The sequence below is a fragment of the Sylvia atricapilla genome, chromosome Z (genome assembly GCF_009819655.1).
Source record: "Sylvia atricapilla isolate bSylAtr1 chromosome Z, bSylAtr1.pri, whole genome shotgun sequence".
Taxonomy (NCBI): Eukaryota; Metazoa; Chordata; class Aves; order Passeriformes; family Sylviidae; genus Sylvia; species Sylvia atricapilla.
In genome coordinates, this window is record NC_089174.1 from 57,147,193 (window position 1) to 57,174,103 (window position 26,911).

At 35.6% G+C, this 26,911-nt stretch overlaps 1 protein-coding gene and 2 long non-coding RNA genes across 8 annotated transcripts in view; 2 read left to right on the forward strand and 1 right to left on the reverse strand.

The window, feature by feature from the left end:
- LOC136373990 (uncharacterized) overlaps nt 1-26,911 on the reverse strand; it is a 380,400-nt gene that overhangs the window by 210,539 nt on the left and 142,950 nt on the right. The window lies entirely within an intron of this gene.
- Nucleotides 1-26,911, forward strand: part of LOC136373991 (uncharacterized) — a 229,122-nt gene that overhangs the window by 184,157 nt on the left and 18,054 nt on the right. The window lies entirely within an intron of this gene.
- NFIB (nuclear factor I B) overlaps nt 1-26,911 on the forward strand; it is a 162,658-nt gene that overhangs the window by 131,722 nt on the left and 4,025 nt on the right. The window contains exons 9-11 of one of the 6 annotated variants that reach the window (XM_066339087.1): nt 7,205-7,370; nt 10,754-10,836; nt 18,661-18,749. The exons of 1 other annotated variant lie outside the window; for it this stretch is intronic. In XM_066339087.1, the coding sequence (XP_066195184.1) occupies nt 7,205-7,370; nt 10,754-10,836; nt 18,661-18,749 (338 nt within the window). The remainder of the gene's footprint in view (nt 1-7,204; nt 7,371-10,753; nt 10,837-18,660; nt 18,750-26,911) is intronic. 4 more of the 6 variants (XM_066339089.1, XM_066339090.1, XM_066339091.1 and 1 more) reach the window with 4 other exon arrangements.

Sequence of the window (26,911 nt, forward strand, 5' to 3'; positions counted from 1 at the left end):
TATTTATCCACATAAAGTCTGTTGAGGTTTTCAAAGCAACTACAAATTTCCAGCATGTATTTCCTTTTTGAATGATTCCAGATGGGTGAATCTTTTAATCTTAGAAAATGTTGCTTCCTCTGTGTCTGCATACATACACACACACAAATCTGCACACACATGAAATTCATTATTACTCAGGAGTGTATGAATCATTTACAGTATCAGAATTGATGATCAGAATAGGATTCAACGAGCCTGAACGAATTGTCAAGCACATCATCACTTGTGTGGCTGAAATCAAAACCAAAATCTCCAAACATAATTCACAGTTGAGTTAATGGAATAATTTCCTGATCAAGGTGTGGTGAATCACAGAAAAAGGATCAGCAAGTGTGAGAAAGGAAATGTAGTAAAGCAAACAGTTGAGGTGGATCCTGCTGATGGACATCCTGGTATCTGTAAGAGTTTTTTTGGTTTTTTTTTTCTGACTGAACCAAGCAAGCAGAAGTAGACAATATTCCAAGCTCTTTGAGTATGTCATTATCAATGGAATAGTTTACCTATAACCTTAGCTCAAAAGTTGTGATATTTATGATAAAATACACAGTTCTTATTATACGGTGAAACTAACTGAACTTGATGGGGGTTGATATTGGACTGTTTTCTTCTTACAAGAAATGGCTTACATGTGTTATGTACTACAGGATGGCTGAACTGCAGCATATTTGACTGCATATTTGGCTAAAATTCATGGGTCTGATAAAACATACTTTATTGGAACATGTGCTAGTTTGCAGCTTTATCTTTTCATTGGTTTTATCTTTGAAGATAGAAATATCTGAAGTGCTTGTGAATAGCTGTTTCTGAAAGCTGATGAGGCCTCTTCTTTTCCTCTTGTAACTGATTGTGGTAATGATCCTTTTGTTCAATGAAAGGCTCATTCTTCGGGGATGCCAGGCAGATACTTTGTCTTAGGTTATTCAATACATAACTACAGTCCTTTAGTGTTGATGAGGGAATCTTGTGAGGCTCTCTTTGGGCTGGTCGGTGTTTCCTGTTGGTTCTTGGAAGAGTACTAGCAGAATAAGCAAAAATAAAGGAGCAAAATTGTGTGCATGTGGTTCCTTTGGTATAACTAGCACCTCTTTTATTTGTTGATGTTTAATAATTTTCAGCTTCTTGGGCAAGTCTTTCCTTGTAAATTTTAAGAAATTATTGAAGATTAAATAAGGCAATGTGCTGTTTTTAGTTATGATTGGGAGGCAAAGATTGAGAGAGTCCTAGCTTAATGCTATCCACTGACGAGGTGTTTTAAGATTTAATTGCAGTTGTAAATAATTATTTTGTATTTAGTCTGCTCTAAACACATAAGTCTCCAGAATCCATGAAATAATATGTAACATAAAGGTATCTTTTGAACATTTATTTACAAAGAGAAGTCCTTTCCCATGCTTCTGTCACACAAACTTACCCGATAGTTAGGGCAAATATACAAGAAAAGCTAGGTTTTTCTTTGTGCTCTTCCTGTTGACAAATAACTGATATTGCAGGTTCACAGGTAAAATTGTGATTCAGGACTCTACACTGTCTTATGAGATCCATGTCTGAACATGGATTGCTGAAACTCTGCAGTTGCTCTCAGTTTGAGCAGCATTACATCAAGTGGAAAATTCATACATCAGTTCATTAAATGAATGAGACTTACGCCTTTCTAGATCAAAGTTGACACCTTGATTTCTTACAGAAAGTACAGAAGGGACTGTCAGCAAAGAACTGATGGCAACATGTATTTTTCTAAAGCTGATTTTTCAAGCAGAGAGGTAGCTATGTGTCATACCACAAGAAGCTTTGGTGTGGCATTTCAGAGTGAGGTCTCTGTAAGATGTGCTGTCACAATGAGTTACTCAGATTCTTAATATGGAAGCTAGGGAGATTCATTCCTGTGAACAGTGATAAGGGGAACTGAAAGAAGGCAAAGTGCATTTCTGTTGTTACCATATTGTTCAACAGCAGAAAGGAAACCTGTGCAGCCTTGATTTGTGTGAAGCAAATGCTTTATGGAATCCACCAGGTTCACACTGCCATACAGTATTTTCTACAGTCTTAGTGGCGGTACTATAGTAATGCCATTCCCTTATGTTTAACAGAGTCTCAAAAGCATCATTATATATCAGATGGGTGATAAATTGAGGATACATATTTCACACATTTCATGAAACTGCTTGCTGTACCATTGAGCTGTGTCTGGTGGGGCAATAAGATGGCCATTCAAGTTTTAGAATTGATGGAACATTAGAGTGCCCTAGACAAAAAGGAGAGGGGGAAGTTAGAAAAATGGAAGATACTTCTGATTTCTTTCAGTTGTAGACTTTCTGAAACATTCATCACAATCTGTGGGCATCACACGGCAAAATATCATGGGTTTAGCGATGGAATTTATCAGCTAAGGTTCAGAGATATGTATAGTGAACAATGTTTAATGTAAGATATTTGGCATGGGAGCAAGGGACCGAAATATCCAGAATTGTATCTCCTGTATCGTCATCAAGAAAAGTAGTTCAATCACCATTCACAAAACTACACTGCCATAGGGCTTTACAGTAATGTTATTCACCATAATATTGGAACTTTGCCTTTACAAGCACTGGAATTCTTAAGAGGAAATGGTTGACAGTATTTCCAAATGTATGATATCCAGTTTGACAAACTTCATTCATTGTTTTATCACTGACTATAATGTGATAACATTGTGAAACACAGAATTTCTATTGAAAACCTATGTTTTGAGAAGCAATTATCTTATTCTCCAGGTGTAGTGGTTAGCTGGATTAATGTAATTTTTTGTTAAGCTGTGAAACTTCTTCCTGAAACACCAAAGAAAGTGTCATACGTAGCTATATCTAGGACGTGCACAGATTAATATAATTTCTGGCCTTAGTTAATTGTTTGTTTGAAGGTGATTTGTACTTAAGATTTCAAGGAAAACTGGATTTATTTTATTTGGAATTGAGAAGTATAACTAAAATGGTTTTTTAAAAAGTGCATATGTGAGCAAAAATATATTTAGTAATTTAAGCACTTAATAGTTCATGTGAATTTTTTAATAGATGTTTCAAACTTCTGTTATGTTTGGATAGCTCATCTAGTTTCTATTTCATTATAACATCAGAAATATTTTTGTAACACTGAAAGTAGTGAACTATATGACAAAACACTGTCCTGAATTGTAACAGAATAACTAAGGTTAAATAGGTTGGTATTTGGGCATGTATGTGAAGAAAAGGCTAAAAGGAGGTTGATTAATTGCTGATTATAAATATGTTAAAAAATCCTATCAAGGAATAGAGCTACAGTGAATCCTGACTTTAAGAAAGTCTGTATTCATATCTGTTACAGGTTTCTCTTCAGACTTCAGATCGGAGGATTAAAATAAAATGTGTGCAGTGCACACCATCAGATAAAAACAGCCTGACATTCTGAGTTACATTACAGCTGTGACAGCAAATACAACTTGCATATTGCTTTGGGCACATAAATAAATCAAAATGTGGCAATTCAAGATGGTGTGGGATTAAAAAAGCTAAAAAATTGTAACACATCTGGAAATCAAATTAATGGCCAATCCAACAGTAGAAAAATATATGCCTGCATAAATAAGGTCTAAATTTCCCAGACCTTCATTGTGTTTACTTCTTTTCCCTGAAAATTTTCCAGTGCACAGCTTGTTTATCTAATACAGCTACCTATATGGAATTTGCTTCAGGTTTATGCCTCAGGCATTGGCTCTGTGAATCTATCACACAGATATATTGATGCCCTATTTGGTGGTAACTGCTGATTCTTCGCCTGAAATGCCTTTTTTCTGTAAGAATCTCTTCAGGAAAACTGGAATTAGAATATAGAATTTATTTTGTATAAGACAAAATCAATTTGTGTTACATGATGTACTGTAAGTATTTGCACTTGTAATTCAAGTGGATAGTGTCCAAATAGATATGCAATTTCCATGCTAAAATATTGTTTGATATAAGTGTAAAGGACAAAAGTAGAACAGGTCACAGAAGTTCTTTCTAGCTGTTAATTTTCAATAAGATAATGAAGGGGCTGTTTCTGATCAAAGGGTTTCTCTTTTTGGACTGAAAACTTAAAGCAGCTGAGAGAACTTGGGACACTTGAGAGAGCTGTTCATGAGCTTGTACTGCTATCAGTGGCACCACCCAGAATCTAGACTTTTATTTCAAAAGCTTTTAGTCTTGTGTTTCCAAAGATAGCCGTAGGACTGTGAATTGAATATAAACTGATGCAGCATTATCCATGTCACTCTGAAAACAAACCATAGCAATAACTCTGAGACAAGTATGTAATCTGTTTTCAGGACTGTTTTTATATTCTTAAACTGCAAACTAGTTCTGATAATTTAAATAAAAGTTTGGTTAACTGCTCCACTGTCTTTCACTGCATGTAAGAAAAACAAATATTGATGTTTTATGAAGCCTTCTTATGAGAGGCATTTTTCTAATAGAATTTGACAGAGTATGAGAGTGCTATTCATAAACTCTGCTTTCAAAACCACTGAAGTTTAAAGCAAATTTCAAGTGTACCATTTCCTATGACAACGTTTGTCAAAAGGAGGATCTTGGTTTGCATCTCAAAGACAGCTTGATTGTTGAAGAGAAATTGTATTTGTAAACTTCACACCAGGTATGTGCTTACTTACAACTGGATTGCAATTGCATTTGAAATCTAATGTGCAGAGTATGACACCTTGGAGCTATAAGAATTAAACTTACTGAAGTAATAAGTTTTCATGGTTTTTTACTTAAGAGGTTTCTTTGTGTCTAGAAGACCTCAGTGTCATTGTATTGCATCTGCATTCATCTTTACATGTGAGACAGATATAGAATTTCCATTTAGGAGAAAACTGGGGGAATAATAAAAATAGAGAAATGAAGGCACTTGGTGTGGTACAAAAACTGCATCTACTAAAGTCACTGGTAAATTCTCTGTGGGTGTCAACAAGGACAGGATTTCATCATCTGGATCGAGTGGGGTGATGTACTGCACTGCTATTATGTATCACACAGGGAAGAATTTGGTTTAGAAGAGAATAGGATGTAAGTATAATTTTTGTCTTAATCTTTGTCTGAACAAGGAGTGGGTTTTCTCATATAGGCCATATGGATAAGGGCAAAGCTGAGGTCCATGTGAGCCACTGGATTCCTGTTTGCTGGATCACTACAGTACAATATAAGGTGATACATTTCTGTAAATCATCATGGTCTCCTGTGACTTTCTAATTTATTTTAATTTATTTTAATTTATTTTAATTTATTCTGGTCTGTCTTTGGAGGCAGCTGCTTTTGTAAGCCGATTATACTGTCTGTTTAAATCCATACACTCTATGGAATCTTCTTTCTTCATTTTAATAAAAGTTGATCATTTTGGTAAGGGATTCTCAGTCACTTATGTGATGTTACACACCACGTAAGCTAAGGCTCCTAAAGTAGTCTTGTGGTTTCTGGTCAGTGACTCCACCTACAAGCTACCAAATGCAACTGAAAAGAGGTATTCCCTCTAGCAGGCTGTGTGAACAGCTGGGCTTCCTGGACAGGAGAGGAGGCTTGCCTCTGCAGCAGATTCCCTAGAAGGATAGTGAAAATCCAGTCCAACTTAGTGAGCATGTCTTACTGACAAGAGTTGTGTCTAGAGGGTGACTTTTTCACTTTTGCACTGATTAAGAGGGGTAGGGGTTTTGCCACTCATAATTAGTGTGCATTTTTACTGATATTTTTCATTGTAAGACTTGTGATTTTAGAGAGGGGAGATAGTCACCTAACTCCTTGATGTTCTGTGGACCATATTAGTTTCCATTTGCACTTATATTTTCTAGTGTTTTCTGCTAATTTAATTTTAGATGTCCTAAAGAAGACTCTCCCTTGGGTGCATTTGCAAAGTCTAGTAAATCATACGGCCAGGAAGTTTCTTGTGCTATTAATTTTAAATTTCCTCCTTCTCAATTTCATTCCATTACCCCAAGTATATATTTCCTGTATTTTCCAAATAATTCCTTCCTCTTCTGTGAGTTTATACTTCTCACATACTTGCAGTAATTGTCTCAGTCCAGCTATTATGTCATTACCATAGTCATGCTTACCTCTTTTAACCTTTCCTTGAATCAGTTGAATTGTGTCCTTCATCAGTCCATGTCTTTAGGTTATCCTAATTTGATGAGATGCTTCTGATTAAAAGACTCCCAGTATTTCATGTTTGTATGACTCTTTTAAAATACTTGTGACTCGGAGAGCACATGATAAGTTTAAGAGAAGTTATTAGGTGCTGTTGTAAAAACTATTTACTACGTGCTAGTTTTTATTGTAATTTATTTACCACTGGAGTATTTGCAGTCATGCAGAATGTCTAAAGCATGTTTAAGCACTGGATAAACATATATTTACCAGTCAACTTTGCCGTATTCAGATATGCCTACATGTAGAAAGTATCATATTACATTAGTGACGTGTACCTAGCATAAGGTCATATGCAAACAGCCTCTTGTATCTATGAAAGAAGTGTTGGTATGTATTATGCTCTTGGCTTGCAAAGTTCCCATTATTAAACACTTCTTTGGTTTTAATAGGTGGCTTTTTGCCCAATCTTATGATGTTACATTATAGTGCACTGTATCCAAACCCTTTATCCTATTCCCAAATTGTGAATCATTAGTTAACCTACCGGTGTGAGTAATCTCTGTGGACAACTGTGGTCAAGTCTTGGTTATCCTCCAAGCCAGCATCGTATGACATGTGAAAACAGAGATTTTACATCAGTTGTTTGCTCTTAATACTTCATACATTAGGGCCTGTGGCTGGTCAGTTTACTCAGTTTACTCCTGCTGTCATGGGATTTTGGTTCACAGACACTGCACGAGAAGCAAAAGCATTTTGAAACAATCTGATGCAGGTACACCCAGGAAGGAAGAATGCAGAAAAATGTTTACCAAAAAGTACTGCTACCTAAGCATATACCACCTATCTGAGAAGGGACCTACCTGGTGAAAATATTACATGGAAATTCCTATTATTTAGAACAGCCTATTTAGGACAGCACATTCCAAAACACATGTGCTATGATGAAGGGCAATTCTGCAAAACCCTAAGATAGGTAGGTTCCTTAAACACAATATGTATGTTTCACAAGGCATTCTTTTGGTTTTGTTTTGTAGCCTAACAGCAGTGGTCAAGTAGTAGGGAAAGTGCCTGGCCATTTTACTCCAGTTTTGGCACCCTCTCCCCATCACAGTGCGGTGCGACCTGTGACCCTGACCATGACAGATACTAAACCCATCACTACATCCACTGAAGGTGAGGCATCTTCACCTACAGCAACCAGTAAGTATTTCTTTAGGAAATAAAAAATGTCCATCAAAGATTTGATATGATTTCAAATTGAGGCCAGAAAAAGGCGCCTTTTCCTACTATTTGACCAAGTGGGTGCTCATCATTTTACATGGAGAGCAGATACGATCTGACTGCAAAGCTTTTCCTCTCAAAATTTCAACTGAAGGATCATGTTACATGAACCAAAGTTTGTGACATGACAACCAAAATGAAAGGGAAAAGCCTTCGTATTTGACCACTATTCAAGGAAAAGAAAATGTGCTTTTTCATCTAAGGTGGACATTGTTAAGACATTGAGAAGCACACCCAGACAGTAAGGTTTTACAATACCCACAGATGGAATTCCAAACAGGGACTGGAAAATTTGCTCCTCAATGAACTTTCCTACAGAAATCAAACCTCGTTACAAAGCGTACTGAATCCAAGCTATGATAATTGCATGTTAATATAGGTTGTGTCATTTTTAGCATAAACAACTTTGTGGCAAAAGAAATTTTTAATTCCTTGTCATTTTTGCAAGAGATGGTTGATCCACTTTTTGTGCTTGTTTGGTTTCTTAAAATAACTAACTTCAATATTTTGAGCTCTTTACTACATATAGGATCATGTTATTTATCCTATTATCTTCAATGGAATTGCAGTTCTAGAAATAAGGGCAAATATCTAGACTAATTTCTTCTGTTCAGAGTATTCATGATCAGTAGTGCAGGATGTTGCTTTTCAACTGTGCTCTGTATTTCTGTTGTCCTTGAACTTGTATTTGGACTTTGGAGATGGCTAGTGTTACCAGCATTTATCAGAGTGGTGAAGATTTTTAGGAGATGCTTCCAGGTTCTTGGAAAAATTCTTAACAGTCTTCATAAGTCTCTTTAGGGTTTGTAGCATTAAAATTATTTGTTCCAGACCTATTTAATATATGAACTTCAAATACACTCCCTAACTGTTGGTCTGTCATTAATAGAGACCATAAACAGTGTCCTTTTCAGGTGTTATACTAGTTTAAAACTTTTCATTAGAAGCTGATGCAGAGATGAAACTTAAAGCCATAAGATGTAAAGGAGGAAAACTCTTTAAGCATTTATTAACAAAGGGTACTAGTAACTTTTGGAGAAACTACTGCTCAAGTATTTAAAAAAGTATATAGATAGAGTTATGGAAGCATTTTATCTCCCTTTCCATATATTAGTTTCATTAGGTGGTTGTAGTTTAAGTCTAGCTGTAGCCCAACTGGTCATTTGTGGTACGGCGTTTGGACCTTTTAAGAGGAAATTGTTTTAGCATCAGAGTAGAAACTGTTGCTCTAAACATTTTCACCAGAAGAGAAAACTGAAAAAACTTAGTTCTTGTACAGTTTCAAGTATTTGTGATTTCTTTCTACTTTGACATGATTTTGCTTGGCCTACATATGTCTCTTAGAGATTTCTGATAAAAATGACAAAAAGAGCACAGTAAATGCCAGAACTGTTTTGGGATGTTTTCTGGTAATATGAACTTAATCATCACTATAGGAAAGCATACCAAATCTGTACATTGTCTTACTACCAAGGGAACAATTTGGACTATATTTTCCAATTAAATCATCACCCAGTTTCTTGTGCAATTCATAGGAACCTGAGTAGCTGATTCCTGCTGAACGTTTAGCACATCTTGGCTTAGATACTTAAAATAAGGCTTCCTCATCCTTCTGTAGTAGTTTCCAAGTAAATTCTTGTCACTACAGCGCATAACTAATAACAGAAAAAATCCCTGTGTGTAAATTTTATTTAAATGTGGCCATACTGCCTATGAGATAGTGTAAAACACCTCACCTGCCCAGGGTGTTATGATTCTCAGAAAACTGCTTTAGTCTCTCTCCTTGGTAAAGGCTTTTGACACTGAATTGGTAACTGTAAGAGCATAAAAAAAGAAATGAGGAAATATAGCTTGTTGATGAAGAAAATAATAAATTGAGGGATCATGTCCTTCTGATATATAAATTATGTATGAATACATAAAAATTATATTATCAGTCAAAGTGTGTTATCACTCATACACCACACAGATTACTAATGTTAGCTTAATAGGAAAATCAACACTAAATATATTTTATGGCATAGCTCTATTTTTATTTGAGGTGACTGATTGATTGGTTTAAAAATATACAGTTATATATTTATATAACTTGGACAAAAAATTAACATTATTACTCAGTGTGATGAGAATAATTTGGCAAATGATTAGCAGTGCTTTTCATTAGGAAGTGCTAGAGCGTAATTTTTAGTAATGAGAAAAAACATCAGGCTTTAATAATATTTGGGGAACCCTGTGGCCTCTATCATAATTTCCTTCTAATAATTGGTTAATTTTTATGACAATTTTTCAGTAAAGCCTGTTTATTGTATATAGAATTTTTAATTTTTTTTAATGAATGCATTTTCTTGGTTTTTCCAATGTTAAATTAACATTACCAAGCCAGTTTAGTAAGTACTCTCATCTAGCTTCTCATTGGCATGCTTTTATGTGTCTGTCCAGTTTTAGTGGTTTTGCTACTAAGCCTTTGTCATTTTCCCAGAAAGTTTCCAGGTTGTGATGCTACAGATTGCAGTGTGGACATTTCCAAGCTGGGAAATTGAATAAGACCACCTAAATAATTTGATAAGTACCACTAAAAGGCATGAGAAGGTAATGACTTTTAGGAATTACTGGGAGAGACCAGACAGGAATTTGTCCTACAGATGAAGGATCCATTCTCTGTAGCTAATCCCAGCATGGCTTGCAATTCTCTTTCTCCTTAGAAATGGGTTTCTTCAATCTACTGTAGCTTTCCTTCCCTTCTTAGGAAAATATTTATCAGATTATATCGCATTACTGTAAAGATTCATTTCATGCCACATAAGTAAACCAAACTTTTTATTCTAATTTATGTTGTTATTTCACAACATAATTGTTTGGTGTTTTCTTGAAACAGGCCCTTTAAAAACAGGCCCTTTACAGAAATAAGAATAATGTGGGCGTGAATTTTTTTTCTCAGCATTGTAATTTCAGAGATTTCACCATTGCTTTAGATTATATAATGAATATTAAAAATGTGATTAGTTCAAGAAAATACATTTTGAAATAATTTGAAAAAAATTAATGAAAGGAACTACTATGGTCAAGAGCCGCCATTATGATTTACACATGCAGCTTCCATTGAAGTTTATAGGATTTTATACATGCCTTTCCAAATTTGGTGCAATATTTCTTTTGCTTTCTTGTAAAGAAAAGCCGAAGACACATCCTGTATATTGCAAAATCATGACTCTGGATCTTTCATATTTTTACTGTACCTGCAAAAGATAATAGATATGATAGGTTGGTATTTTTATCAATATGTTTTGTTCTTCCTTAATCAGCCTACACAGCCTCAGGCACATCCCAAGCCAATCGATATGTGGGACTAAGCCCAAGAGACCCATCCTTCCTACACCAGCAACAGGTGGGCAAGTTTCACATAGGTGTAATGATATAGAGAAGCTTTATCTTCCTACATGCTGCCACTGATATCTTGGATTAGACTGAAATATTGAGAGTTTCAGTATTTGTCATGTGAAGATGAAGCTTGTTCAAAACAAAATGGACGCTTTAAGAAATATCACTTTAGCCTATTATTTGTTTCTTAGATTTTGTCCCATCTTAAGGAACTCCTAATATGTTTCTTTCAATATTTTAATTTTCAAAAGTTCATATGTTGAATCTTTAATAGGGTTTTAGAAAGTAGAATGAGGTATTTAGGAAACGTACAAGTTTCAAAATCAATTTAAAAAATAAGCAAAACTTTGAAAGCAAAAAAATGTTAATTATTTTCAAGTTATTTTGTTTCCTCTTCCTCCAGTTGTTTAACACTTTGCTTAGTTTTAGAAGATCAGTTATAAAACTGAATTCTCAAGGCAACACATCATAATTTCTACTGTAATAGGTTCAAATTGGTCTGATGATTTCAAATGTGATAAAACCACATTTTTGTTCTAGTTTCTTACATCATTTATATTTCAAGTAGCATTTTAAATTTCACATCTCATTAATGTTGTAAATGTAATGCAAATGAAGTGTTTACCCAAATTGTGAAAATATAGAGCCAAGATTAATGATGGCATACAAATAAATTAGCTGCAGTCTGTAGCAAGGCTATGCACATACAGAAATGGTATATTACAAAAATAAATTCAGACCCTTTAGAATTTTAATGTACTTTATTATATGTGTTTGTGTTCTTCTTAGATCTTAACAGCAGAGGACTTTGAAATTCACAGCATGTGAAATGTTACAAGTAGAAAAGCTGAACGTGACAATTAGAAAGAGGGTGTTAAATAGGTCTTGGTATTTGTTGTACTGGGTTTTTTTTTTCTCAGACTTGTGTTCCTGTCAGCAGCTTATATGCATTTTTGTTTAATTTTCAAGTAAAACCTAACTGTGCCATGTTGCTGAGATATAGCTGACCTGTGCTTCAGCTGACCTGTGCTTCAGAAACTCCCTATTCATACCTATTCCCAGAGCAAGGAGGCAGTATGTCCATTTTAAAGGTCACTACACGCAGACTTCATAAATATGATAATTGATTCAAAATAGCTGATGAATTGCCAACTATTTTTTTTAACTAGTAAGACCTAAATTCAAACATCTGTACACTTTTATGAAAATATGTAATGAGTATTAATGAGTTTTCCAGCCATTAATTTCTCGATAACTTTTCTAGCATATTGTTTTGCTGGATTTTTTTAACCTCTCAAAGATTTCTTATTATGAAATGTGTTATAATTACTATAACATTTTTCTTTCTAAAGATACACAGCATATGAATATTTTTTTTGGAAGCACACACACCACCTCTCTTTTTTACCCACGGTGAATGTAATGTGTGGAGTCCTTGTGAAGTTTTATGTAGTATATATAGTATTTATATAGTATTTATATGGTGTTCTTTGAAATGTCTCTGACATCCTGTTAATTTAGGGATGTACAATGATTTTTTTCCCCTTTGTATTTTTTGGACACAATTTTTTATGCAGACTACTCCTGCTTAGGCCTACTTCACCTTCCAAGCTCATTGAAAAAACTTCTAAACTTGTGACATGCCAGAAAGTAGTAGAAGAATATTTTATTTTTTCCTGGCTGATTTTTGACATATATATTGCTAATGTTTTGCATCATCTATTTATTTTTGTCTTTGTGTAGACCAAAATAGATTTCAAAATTTTAGCAGTGTCTTTGGACTATCAAAGTGAAAGAGATCTCAAAGGTCTTTAGTGTTCACATGCGTTGTGTCTGATTCTCCCTTTCATGGTAACATGTGGCCAAATGGCTTAAAGGGAAGGGGAAACTAAGTTAGGTCTCACATACACTTCAGAAGCAGAATAATTATTTAATGCCACTGTGCTAAACCACTGTTCTTCTTTCTGAGGTGTATTGCTTCATAGTCTCATTATATCAACCCAAATTGGTGAGCCATGCAGTATATTTAAAAATATCAGTGTTTAATTGTGTTTGCTCTTAACTCACCGATCTCTTCTAACATATGCAATGGACATTCCTGTGTTTGCCTGAGTGTGTTTCTGTGTGTATGTGTGTTTGAATGCCTACACATATGTAGAAAATTAAGGAGTAGTTGTTTCAGATGAAACAACCTGAAAAAACAGAATTCTTTAAGTAGAAAGTTTTTCAGATGTGTTAATATGAACATATAAGTTTGTATAGGTATGTTTCTAATGGATTGGTCACCTTCACTCAATTTTAAAGGTGACGTGCAGAGATGACAGAGTCTGTGAGTACACATATATATATATGTACACACACACACATACATACATACATACATACATATTTCTCAGAAAGTACTGTAGAGCATTGAGATTGTCTAAACAATTTAATAGAGCAAAGGTTATCCTTTGGTAAAGCAGAAATGGGATTGATTTACTGTGTCCTTTTATTACTTTGCAACAATTTAAAAGAGACCACTCTTCTTGTGGCAGATTTTAAATGCATTTGCTTTAAAGCAGCCCATGGTGAATAATAAGAAAAATCAAGGGGTATGTGAAATAATGCAATTAATCATTTTATATTATATGCTGAGAAATATCCTAACTAAATTAAACAATAGAAAGTTTGGATAATCTTTGCAATTATATGGGTGCACCTTCTTCCCTTCCTCCCATCCCTTAATTTGCATTTATTGAAGATTTGTGGTTTCTAAGCCTAGACTAGAGGAAAAAAGCAACAAACCAACAAAGTGAGGAAAGTCAGCCAGGAAATTCAACCTTGTATAAGTGGACACAATTCTTTGCCAGATTCTAGCTGTGTCTGGATTCTTTTGACTAAGTAACTTTAATGGCAAAATCATTAGCTTGGTAACAAAATCTTAATAATTAGTTTTCTCATAGTTATATGATAACATTTCTTTAGCCTCCTTGTGTCATAGTTCTCCAACTTTGTGGATTTATTACAGTATTGAAATGACAAAGACTTAGACTCAGGTTATGTTGTTTCTGGCAATAATAGAAGAAAATTGCCAGAAATCGTAGTCAAATACTTTGCCTGTGTGAACATTTTAAAAGATGGATGGATGGATGGATTGATGAATAGACACTTGTATTTATTGTAAGTGGAGATGAATGGTGTCATAAAAAAATGAGGTTTCTGTTGGAATGAATGAAATAACTAAGGTTTTTGTTCTTGACCATTTAATTTTAATGCACCTCTGGGCTTTGTATGGATGATTCTATTTTTAATTAGAAAACATGAATAAATGGAATAGCTATTAAGGTTGTTAACAACAATCTCTAGAAATTTCCTGCCACTGTGCTAATGCTGGTCCAGTTGCTGAGGGGTCAATGAACTCTTCCAATCATTGCACTGATAAACTCAGTGGCATGGTTTTCACTAAAACTTGCACTTTCTGCATATGGTGTGTTACATTCATGATTTTCACACACATTTAACAATTGTGAATGAGACCTTTTCAGTGTACATAATAATAAGGTCTCCAAAATTATCAGAAAACTGTAGATTGCTTTTTATTTCCTACAAATGCCTTCCCTTTCTCTTCAGTAGGAAGTTGTTCTCACCAGATGCTTCTTTAGTTACTAAGCTGCACAGGTCAAAATGTAGTTCTCTTCATACTATTAATCATGTAAATTGTGAACTTAAATGTCCACTGAACACAGGGTATTTGTTTACAAAATGTTTTGGGTGGATGTTACTTTTGCACTCAGCAGCAGGCTGAAAGAACACAGGCGGACTCCTAAAGAGAACTTATCAGGAAACTGGTTATCAACACTTGGCCCGTTCTTATTGTGTCCCTTATCATAATTGACAGTTTGACGTAAAACTGGGTCACATGATTGCCAGAGAGGTATGTAAATGGCTAAGAGGTCACCTTTCACATATGCTTGCTGGAAAGGAAACACATTTAAAGGAAGTTTCACTCAGAACAATGACAGTATCCAAATACTAAGTTTTATGGGCTTTTCTCAGCTAACAGAAGCTATAGCAGTCTCCTATTATACTTTCCAAAATAAAATTCTTCTTTCACTAGCTATCACAGAAACTTGAAATGAATGTTAGTCTTAGCCATTCTTTAGATACAAGAATACAAAATCTGCTTAAATACTAATCCCTAAAAATATTCATACTATGATTAAAGATTGAGCTGTTTGCTGTGAGTTTTTAATGTATGTGTGATTTGCACATTTAAAATGCTGCAGGATGGTTGTGCTTTCAAGGTGCTGCTTAAACTGTGAAGACAGCTATAGTAAAATCTAGCACTTGGGTAGTACCTTGCATCAGTATGTCTCACAGCTCTGGAAAGTGGAAAACAAAATCCGTTTCCTGGTATTTTACAGAACAGAAACACTTGGTCTACTGCTTTGCTTGTCTCCAGGCCCGTGTCCACTTCCAGACTTGTGTCTCCTTCCTGTAAAATGTCTGAGGTGAATGCACTGCCTCCCAGGAGAAATGCATGCAGTGACCTTTGTGCTCTCTGCTGCTTCATGAGTGCAGCCATGGGGATGTATCAAAGATATTAGGACTGAGCTTAAGATCCAGGACTAGGGAAATAGCTGGGCTACCTGTGAGGATTCCTCATCTCCTGCAAGGCTGGGCATCTTTTTCCACTTCATAATATAGACTCATCTTCTTTTTTTGCGGTTAAATGAGAGATAAATAAGAAAATAATTTATAGTGTTTTGAGAATGGAAGATGTTATGGTAGCAGGGTGGCTTGCCTTGCTGAAAAATCACACAACTGTGGCCTGAAGGTCAGGTGTTTAACAGCCTTCTAGGAAAGACTTTTCATCATGTCATATGTCAGGTCAGGTAATTTATTTTTCATTCATAACATGCATTTAAGAAAATTAATAAACTTTTCAGCAGTTATAGATATATCCTGAGCACCATTTCTTATGTCCCTCTACTGAGGAGTGTGAGTTTTCTCGAGTAGTTTCCTTCCTCTTCTCTTCACATACCCTGCAGAGATACTCTTTTAGATAGCTTATAGTGAGTAATAGTGACTGTGCCTTCTCATCTCTAGCTGACACTGTGGCATGATTTTAGAGATACCTAGGTTAGTCTGAGGAGGATACCTAGACCGAAAGTTTTCAGTATGACTCCAGACAACATATATCCTTGAAATACTGTAACCAAGTTTCTTATATCCTTCCAAATCTTGTTACTTATGCAAGGTCTGTGTCCCCAAGCTTTCCCTACTGGGCTGTCTGGACATCCTCCAAGGGCAGCCTCCTACTGCTGCTGGGAACAGACTTCTTCCATCAAATGGAGCCCAGACTTACAGAGTTCTATTAAATTCAGCAGTATTTTTACCCAGAAACCACTCAACACATGCACAAGATGCAGATGCAGGCTTTGGAAGTGATATTTCTAAAGCTTAGACATGCAGAGATCATTCAATAGGAGTGAGTTGGGAGAGGAAGTTTAATGTGAGAGAGATTTAAAAAAAATAAAAAAAATCCAGGCAAGTTAATTTTTAAAGACATTAGGACAGCCATGTGGGCCTACTGAGGAGTGTGGAGCAGCAGCTTTTGATGTTGAGAAGGTGTATTTCAGTTCAACTAATATAGCCCTGAGCTTGTAACAGAGCCTGCACCTCTCCACAGTGTTGTCAGTACTGCAAGCATTGCACAGCTGGTGCAGTGAATAGCACTACAGTACTAGCTGTGAATCTCGTGGAGAATGAACCTTCATATAAATGTACATGTACATGCTTACATGTACAGCTTAGGTATAGAACGCTCATGTTGCATTATTATCTTTGCAGTATTTGCATGTATGTGAATTGAGGTACTTATGACTATATCTAATAAGAAGCATGCCATTATTAAAATTTATGAAATATGTTTCAAAAGCTTTGTGATGCTTTCTTAATGACAAATGTAAGACATTACCTGTATGTGTGGAAGGTTTTTATACAGACTGTGGGAAGAATACAGTGATTTAGTGCAGAAGGTAATTTACTAAAATGCCATATATCAGGCTCTTACTGTTTTCCCTAAATGACAAATGCAATTAGGTTCTATACAGCAAGCTAAGTGCTTGCCAGATTTTTAGTTATACCTAAGTGAATATAATAATTTGGTAGCACTAAGTTTGGGATTTTAGTATATTTTTAATGGTTCTGAGCAGCCAAAGGCCTTTTATTCATGGATTTTATGTTTTGTGAAGAAGTAAAAGAGGGGTATGGGTGGAAGGGTTTAACCTCTTAGTCTTTTGTTTCAGCTGCAAGTGAGTTTTTATAGCTAAGTTATGAATCTTTAAAATATACATTTGTAGTGAAGATGATGCCATCCTTAAGGATAATAGCAGAAGTATGTCTACTGTACTTTGAGCAACTGGGCTGATATATTATTATGTTTTCATTATTAAAATCAAGTTTAGGATCCTGTTTTGTATAGTGACTAAATCAAATATTTACTTACCCCTTTCTTTAAACATGTTTAATATATTATTCACAGTTACCTCTAGCAAACTTTTTAACTGCATGTTTCCTTTTCTGGTTAATTTCATGTGGTTTAGTCATGCTTTTAATGGCCTTTAGAAGGTCCCTTGGAGTTCTTTAGATAACAAACAAGAAACAATCCCTATGAAAACATCAAAGACCAACATTTTCATTTCTCAGACCTTAACAGCAGGAAGCTTATTAGTCTAACAGCCAGACAGGGTCAGGTTTGCAATATTGTCTTGTCCTCAGCATTTGTATTTTTCAGGAAAAGACTGCAATAAATTGTGCTTCTGTGAAAACAGTTTATTGTAGTTTGTTTGCTGTAGCCTGTACTATCTCAAGAATATGGTCATGGATAGTGAAAACTAAAATGCATTGAATGCAATTAAATTCAGCAATTATCTTCAATTAAGAGTGTTTAATCATATGTAATAGTACAGCAATTTATATAAACATGACTATACAGAGGATAAAACGAATATTTTCTTCAGAAGTCAGATAAGCTCACTTTCTTAAGCTTAAAAATAAAAAGCATATATTTTCCATAAATCTGCTAACACTATTGGGCAGCTGTTAAATAAACAGAGTTGCCAAGGGTTGCTTGAACAATCTATGAAGGCAGAACTGATGATTTGAGGATCTGGGAAGAGTTTGTTTCAGCTAATATTTAGTACATTCCTCATTATATTGAAATTCAGTAAAGTATTTGAAATTCTACTTTTTTGAGTCTAAATAAGATCATTTTATCACCTCTTGCTAAGTAATACCACCTTCAATAATACTAGATTAATAAACTTCAGTTACAAAATACCTTTACTCTTTTTAAATAGCAAGATAGAAACATAGTTTAATTTGGCAAATTTTCTATAAATTGCATGTCTTCTGTTTCACAAAAAGCATGCTAGAAGATATTGATTATATCTTACCTTACTAAATACACATTATATAGAGCATTGCTTAAAAATCCAGCGTAATTATTTGCTTTCTTAAAGTATTGCACTATTGATTATTAATATTTCCTTTTATTCCAGCTCAGTTTTTAGTCTAATAATGGCTAATTGTTATGTGCTACACTCTAGTTACTCTTTTATGCTTTATTAATAGAGTATCCAATTAAAGTATCATTATATTAAACAAGTCTATAGACATTTATTTCTCAAAATAAGATTTTTTTGTTGTTGTTTTATTTTTACAGTTACTTCTTGGGAAAGTAAGACTTTTGCCATGTACAGTAGTAGTTTGCATGTATTCATTTAAATACTAAAAACCTGTAGTATGCTCGATCCATATCTGACTGCTAGGTTTCAATTGACAGCTGAGAATTTGTGACTGGACCATGAATCAAAACGGCAGGCATTTATACCCCAGTGCCAGTGAGGATACATTGGGAATTACTTGGCAAAGGTAACATTTTAATTATTTCCATCCCTACACTGCCTCTAAAAAAGTTTCATAGAGCGACAATATCTGTTTTAGTTGGCCTCCAGAGATATATGTGCCAGAATTATGACCAAGATATGTGTGTAACATTTCTCCTAAATGCATTAAGGTTATCTTTCCTGCAAGCTGACTTTAGATGGTTCCTTAAGCTAACACCTGAAATACTGTTATACTGTCCTATGCTAAAGGTTTGCGAATTGAAGGAAATACTGATCTTAGTCTTTAAAAATGTCATATTTTTTGGACCTTAGTGGTTAACAGAAAGAAAATGATGCTGTTAGACATACAGATGAGTATAGTAATAAATGGCTGAGGTGGTGATGATGGTTGTTTTTGGGTAAAAAAATAACTATATTATTTATAGAGACATTTCTTGCCAATTGGCTGGTGTAGTTTTAGGTCACTAACAAATACCTGAAGGTAAGATATAAACCATCTTATTTTTCAACTGAAAAACAGAATGATTAAGAGTGATTTACAAAAAGAGTTTCTTTTTCTGTGAGTCCCCCTATTCCCGCCCCCCCCCCCCCCCCCCCCAAAAAAAAAACCAAACAATGAACTCCATTAACTTTTGATATGTTATTAATTTATTAAACTTTATCTCTCTGGGTGTATAGTGGATTATGGTAACAGCAGAAGGTGTATGTTTATTTAATAGGCATATAAACAAATCAACATAATTTTGATACATCCATTTTCACTTTTTTCATGTGCAGGATTATCTGTAGCACTCAACATTAAATGAGGGTTGTACGTGTAAAGCTTGTAGGCTGGGAGCCTGTCAGATGAAGTATTAGCCACCCACCAATGAAATAATTTAAAATATTTTTTCAAAATTTATTTGCAAGTGAAAATATATGAACAGTTAGTATAAATATGTGTGTGAGTGTAATTTATATGTTTTATGCACAAAATGCATTTTGATGCATTGCACTGCTGGTACTACTAGAAATGTTGGGACTTTTGAGAATCAGCTTGGAGGGGAAATTACTAAATTTGAAAATAGGTGCCCTTTACAAATCTGAAGTTTATTCTTTTTCAATTCTAGAAAAAAAATTGGAAAATTTTGAAAAAATTTTGAAAATTTTTCACTTTTTCTGAAACAATGTTTTAAATCTGGAAAAATTATGGTGGTAAAATAAGATTTTGTCATTTTTTTCCTTATATATTTAATAATACAATGGAAAATTAGCTAATGGATTCACCTCATCTCTTCAAGGGCTGTGATTCACATTAAAATCCTCCTCATGCATTAATTGCCAGAGTTTACAATGTACTGCCAGTAGTGAATCCAAACTGAGCTTTTATTGCACAGAGAGGGTGATTTATTTTCTCTCACTACAAAGTGGCATTTTTCAGGGCATTGACAGGCGTTAGAAAATTACATCACAAGAACTTATCTAGGGACATCCTCACACAGTCATAATGAGTCATCACTCAAGCCCCCCTTAAAGCAATGCCAGTTGTACTGATTGAATCACTGTCCTAGTGTTTGCTGAGTTCTGTTTTTCAGTAGCATCATACAACATATTGGCCATAAACTGTGAAAAGAAAGGAAAAGTGGGGGAAAATATTTTTATGTGACGGTCAAGGAAACTTTGGTTGTGAATAAAAGCCTGCTCCATGATCCATTTGCTGTTATAGACCACACTATTTTGCAGATAATGCCCAGAATGCTGCCTGACACTGTGGCCCTACCAACCTACACAAACACTGCCAGAAGAGCTTGGGCACAAATTCTGCCACAGGCATTTCATTAGAGGCCTAGGCTATGCCCTTGCTCTTGGATTATTCGCAGCCTTCAAGGACATGGAAACAAACTGTTCTGCCTAAGCAGATGGCTTTTAGTTTTTGGGTTTTGAAATATGATATTCTTCAAATCCCACAGAAATGAGGACCTAAGAAGAGAAATTATACCTGCACAGGCTAAGGAGCAGTGAGTCTTTTTAGCACTAAAACTAAGTTTAAAAAATGAGAATATATTGCAAAAGTAATTTTAACATGTTGGTAAAGATATCCCAGTCCAGACAAGTTTCTGCATCTCCAAATGGTTTGATGAATGCTTGATTATGTGATTTCCTTAGATCTGCAGAGCTCATTTTGATTGTGCTCAATCTCATATTTTACATCAGGCTTTTGTGATTAAGTATACTGATTTTCCAGAAGTAGTATTGACCTCAGGCAGGTGAAAAAGTTGGCAGTCCTTCAGTGTTAGTTGCCCTGTCTCTTCAGATATCTCTACAGGTAGCAGAGATGGTCAAGAGGAAGGCTTTGTCATCAAGCATTGTTGGTGAACCACACCTTGGAAATGTGAGGAAAGTAAATGATGAATATCTTCTGTTATTTCTCTGTTCTTTGTCTTATTAATAGTTGCCTGTCATATATCATGGTAGGTACAATACATAGATTTAAAAATTTAGTTGTTTTGATTTGTTTCCCTAGAAAGTTATGTATCTGTTGGCTTTTAAAGATTCAGGTATAAGATAGTAGTGGGCTGCATGCAAAGGCTGAACTTTTGAAGATAATATGAATAATACTAAACAAAAAAGGACCAACAAGCAGTGAAAACTTAGATCACAGATACACCATTTCCTACATAACCAGAAGACTTACAGGGAATTGTGATAACAAAAAATAGATTAATACTCTGAATAGCTGAATTAAACATTCTAGTAGCTTTAAAGGAAATACTTACATTAGACTTTTAGAGAGCATCCTAAAAAACCCAAAATAAAATTGAAAAAAACCCCACCCTATTTATCTGGTGAAGTATTTAGAAGCAGTAATTTTTACTTTGCTCCTCATACCCAAACAATCTACAGTTTTTGTTTGGGTTGGTTTGATTTTTTTGTTTGCTTCCTTAGAACATCTATGGTACATATTCTGTCTTTATATGATTTTTTAATATTTATTTGCAAATGTATTATTATTGTGCCTGCCAAACTTTCAATATCATTTAAACATATCAATAAAAAAAAAAATTTCTAGTACTTTTATGATCATGTAGGCAATTTTTTGGTGTAAATATGAAGAAGATACTGAAAACCATTAAAAACCCCAAATCCTTGTGGTTTTGATAACGGGAGTTCTGTTTTCCTAGAGACAGAAGGCAAGGGAAAGCTGTGAAAATCTGTAAGACTCATTTAGAAAAATACAGTCTCAGTCACTTTGTGAGGGCAAGTGTGTATGCAAAAAGTACACTTAAGAAATGAGTGAGAGTGACATAAAAGTGTGTGTGTGTGTGTGTGAGGCTGATAGCATGAGTTTGATCCTAAATCTAAGCCACTCATTAGACCGCTGATGGTATTTCCAGTATAAATACTCATAAAAGCTGGCATGATGGGTCTTTCCTAGATCATGTGGAGAATTTGCAAGTCTTCAATGGAGTGTTGTCAACTTTTCATTGCCAAAGTGTACTTTTCAAATCAGTTATTGATAAATATATTTTATTTTATATTAATTCTTTTAACAATCATTCTGTATTAACAGTTTAGTATTACCTTTACTGTATCTAGACAAACGGACTAAGCTAGAATTTCATGCTTTCATTCTGTTATCTTGACACATCAGCATAGTACAACAGCTGGCTCATTCCTGGAGATGCTGGGGTGAGCTCTGTCCTCAGAGTGCTGAATTTCTTTCTCAGCTGTGGGGTATTCAGCATTCCAAGCATCATTACTCACCCTCCGCCCCCCCTGCCCCCACACACTGTGTGTTTATGATAACAATGCTGATAATGCAATCAAATGGGATAATCTGATTTGTGAAAGAAGTTGGATGGGAATTGAGAATGGGTGCATATTGCTTTTATAGCACAGTATCTCATACATGTTTGGAAATGAGAAAATATATAGCTAAAATTACACAGCCAGCAGTGTGTCTGTGGAAGCACATTTGGTCAAACACAGACACCTGTTAGAAGAGTAGTTCATACAGTCTCATGTGTGTCCCTCCTTCGTTCGTCTCCCCAGAAATAGTTTGGAAATAAAAGTCCCATTTAATTGAAATTTAAGAACAAGAATTCTGAAGTTTCCTGATTGTAAAAATATTCACAGAGAGAAAAATCTAATGATTTCTTATTTTTATCAGTTTAAATTACTAATTCTAATAGTTTTACCCAAGTCTGTAATGCAGAAAGATGTGCAGAACATTGTTTCCTCCCCATCTTCTAGGGGAGGCAAACATCTTCTGAACACTTCCTAAGAAATTAGTTGTATTCAAGCCAGACTTGCATGCTGCCATCTCACAGGAAATGGGTCAGCAATCCATTAAGATGCCATTAGATAATCTAATTTGGAACTTAATCTCTAAATTAACCATGCTCCATACTTGAAGCATACTTGAGAGAAAGAAAAAAGTTTATGTTTGAATCGATAGGCGAGCTGAAGCGTGAAGAAGGCTGTTTGTTTTTTCTGTAGCTGTGGTCACGTCTCAAGCCGTCTGGTAACCAGGAGAAACCAGACATGATGTAATTCCAGATTGAACATGAACTTCAGGGACTTAGAATGGGGGAACAATGGACCATAGGAATCAATAATGTCCATTTTCCACATGATTATGTTTGGAGCTTTAAGTTACACTTTATGGGAGAAGCAACAAGAACTGCAGTATGACCAAAATGAGTGAGTTGATGTAGAAGCAAGATGTTAAAATAAAGAAAACAACTTTAGTAATAATTTCTAAGCAGCACTGCATATTCCAGCAGGATTAGAAAAGCTCTTGCTCCGCAGTGAACTGGTTGCTTGTTCTGAGATCCCTTTGTTCACTTAGGTGAGACAAACTTAATCTTATGTTTCCTGTCAGATGTTTTTTGGCAGCTGCTAGGGAAAGGAGGAGCATATTATAGAGAATTCCCAAGTGCAAACAAGTATCTTTAACCCCTTGGTTACTCCAGCTTTCTACTTCTTTATTATCTTACCTCCAACTGTTTCTTTTGAATCAGTAGAACTGATTTGTTTGAGTTATTTTGTTTGGTTGGTTGTTTAGTTGGTACAGTTAGGATCATCTGCATTATTATTTTATCATGCTAATTTGATAAACTTATAGTTATAATTTTTAAAAGTGCTGAGGTAAACATTCTAATGATTTTAAATGGAAATAGTAATGTTTGGGAAACAAAAACGTACTGCAGGTATATAAAGTTAAGAGTCAGTTTTTCAGAAGCAACCTGTGGACTCTTGTAACCAAGCACATGTTCTCCATGGTTTGGCTTGACTCTGTGGAGTGCACGTTTGAAACCTTCTGTTAGCCCTGTTCCTGCACCAAGTTTTCATACATGAATGGTCCAAAGCACAGCACGGACATGTGCCATTTCTCTGGGCCCTCCCTCTGTTGTGGGTATTCTTTGTTACTAACAGGCTATGCAGCCTCTTCTGATCTTTGTGTACTTTTTTTGTGTTACACTACCACAAAAAGAAGTCTGCAGGGAATTGAATAAATAGTGTTCTCATAGCAGATTTCCCTTTTCTCTCCCCTGGGCATAAATCATAGGTCTTTAACTCCTCCATCTGCTGGGTGTGTGGTATGTGCCTGCAAAACTGTAAAAGTTGTCTTAAACTAACCTGAGATATGCTTAATACATCTCTTGAAACAAGTGCTCAACTTCAAGGTAAAATTTGGCAGCTGTTTACCTATGGATGTCAGTTTAGAATGGTAACAGAAGTATCCTGTTAAGCAGATTTTGTTGTAGGTGATTATTCTTTAGGCAGAAATGCAGAAGTGGGAACTTAGCCAGGGCACTGAGGGTTGCAAAATTGCATTTCCAAAGGTCTTATGATCCAAGTAATTTTAATTGGTAAAAGTCCCTGTATTTGTGTGGGCAAGCACTTACTACAGAGATAGATGTGCCTTGCTTGGTGGCTTACTATTGTTACTTCACTCAACATTGAAGGTATTTCTACCTTTTCCATCCAAAAACTGACTTTGCAGGATCTGTTCTACCTTCTGTAAGCTAGCGAGCTCATGTACATCACAGTAAAACTGGAAGAAGGAAATAGTGCTTTGGATATGCTTTCTGAATTGTAAAATACTCTTACAAACTTCTGAAACTGTAAAAGAAAGAAGGTGATAACTGGTGGAAAATAAGAATCTGGAAGACCTCCACATCTACTCAGGTCAGATTAGATTTTTTTTATTTCATTTAGGTAATTGCTTAACATTATTATACTCTTTATGTTATTATAACCTCCAAAGTGGACGGTATATACATATAATGCAAGCACTACTTGTGGTCCATTCCAGTAATATTTTAATCAGAGGCTCTTGAAACAGCAATTATTATCTTTGAGAGGAAATCATGGCAGAAATCTTGATTCAATTAACATCTGGAAACTGTAACAGAAAGTGTAATGGAGAATGTTAACCATGTCGAGTTTTGTTTTGCTTGTTTTATTTAATTTGAACGGATAAATACATTATGCTTCCTTTGGATAGAGAGGGAACTGATGACTGTATAATATATCTGATAGTCTAGCTATGCTGAAAACTGCTACCAGTAGTGAAATTACTTAAAAATGTAATGGTCAGGAAGGTGGTCCTGCAACAAAGATGGATCCGAATCTCACAACACTCTCATAATGCTTCTCATGTAATTTCCTTCAAAACTTAGCCTTGAGCAGTTTTTTTTAGGTCTGACTTCATCTTTTAATGGAAAGGCATTAATATTATAACTTCTGTCAGCAAATGGATAACAGTTTTCCTCAGGAGTAGTAAGCTGGAGTGTGAGGTAGACCTGCTTTATTACACTCATAGAACACAAAGATTTCTTATCCGAAGGAGAAGCCATGGGGGCATCCTATTAACTCCTGCAAGGACAAACACCTTGTCTCTGTCCCAGGCAATGGAAAGAATTTTGGCTTCCCTGGTTGAGGTACTTAGTGGACAGAGGCTGAGAATTTCCTCTGGTTTTGTGAAACCAAGTGCTGAATTTTAACTGGGACTCATACCAACTGCTGGATGATATGTTGAAATTCTCCCATTTCCTGCTTATATGGGCACCCAGGTGGAGTTTGCTTTGCAGCCAGAAGTAACTGTCATTCCTGCTAGGATGTTCTGCAGAAAAACTGTGGGTGATTTCCATGGCAGAAGGTAAGCTCTGCGATACTCAGAGAGGTCCCTCCCAGGTCGGCTGGAGAAGGCTAACAGGAGGACCTTATTCTTCTGGGCAGATGGCTTGGCTTCATACTGGAGTACTGGAGCACTGGGGTACTATGAAGCAGAGTGTGACTCATAGGTTACCTGAAAGTCCAACTAAATTTGCCATAGATGTAAAGGGAGGTCATGGGAATATTGGCCAGACAGCCACACATATGTAGCTTAGCAAAGCCTGTGTTGTGTGTTTGGTTATTCACAGTTGTATCACAGCTGTTCTCAGAGCTCTGTACTGTAACTATGGCTGTTTTCCTCAACAGCTTTCATTCTGTTTTCTTCCTTTGTCTGCAGTAAGCCTCTGGTGATGGTAGCTGGACTGGGATGGCCCAAGATAGAGTTACATCCACCTGTAGTATGATGACATTATTCCCTAAACTACAACCAGAACTCATCAGGCCTTGGAAATAATGGCTTAGGAAATGCCAGTGAGCAGAGGGAATGGGCCGTTCTTCCCAGCTGCCAGTGCAGCCAGACTCTGCCAGTGCGTGTGTCTAGACCAAGACTTTAGCCACAGGTGTGGAAGTGGTGGCTGTCCCGGTCCCACAAGTGCTCTGCTGCCTACACCACCATCTCTGGCAGAAGGCTTGGTGTGAGCAGTACAAGTGGCTTTGAAACTTCTGGAGGATATACACAGTATTAACATGGAAGAGGTATTTTCTCCCTCAGGATTCTTAAGTAGTACTGACAAATTTCTTGCAGCCTGCATTTTTGTCATGATTATGATACAAGGTGGGAGGCTTGTAAAGTTTAAATAATTACCTGTATTAAAATGATAGGTCATAGGTCATATGGCAACAGTTGTATTGGCTGCAGCTTATTTTTATTGAGCAGTTTCCATAGAAATCAAGATCTCTGTCTGGTATTTGAAGCAGCAGATAAAAATTTTGCTGCAAATAGTAATTTGCTTTTAGTCAGCACTGACTTGTTTCCTTCACCCACTGTAGTCACAAGAAGGCTGGCAACTTTAAAAAAATTCT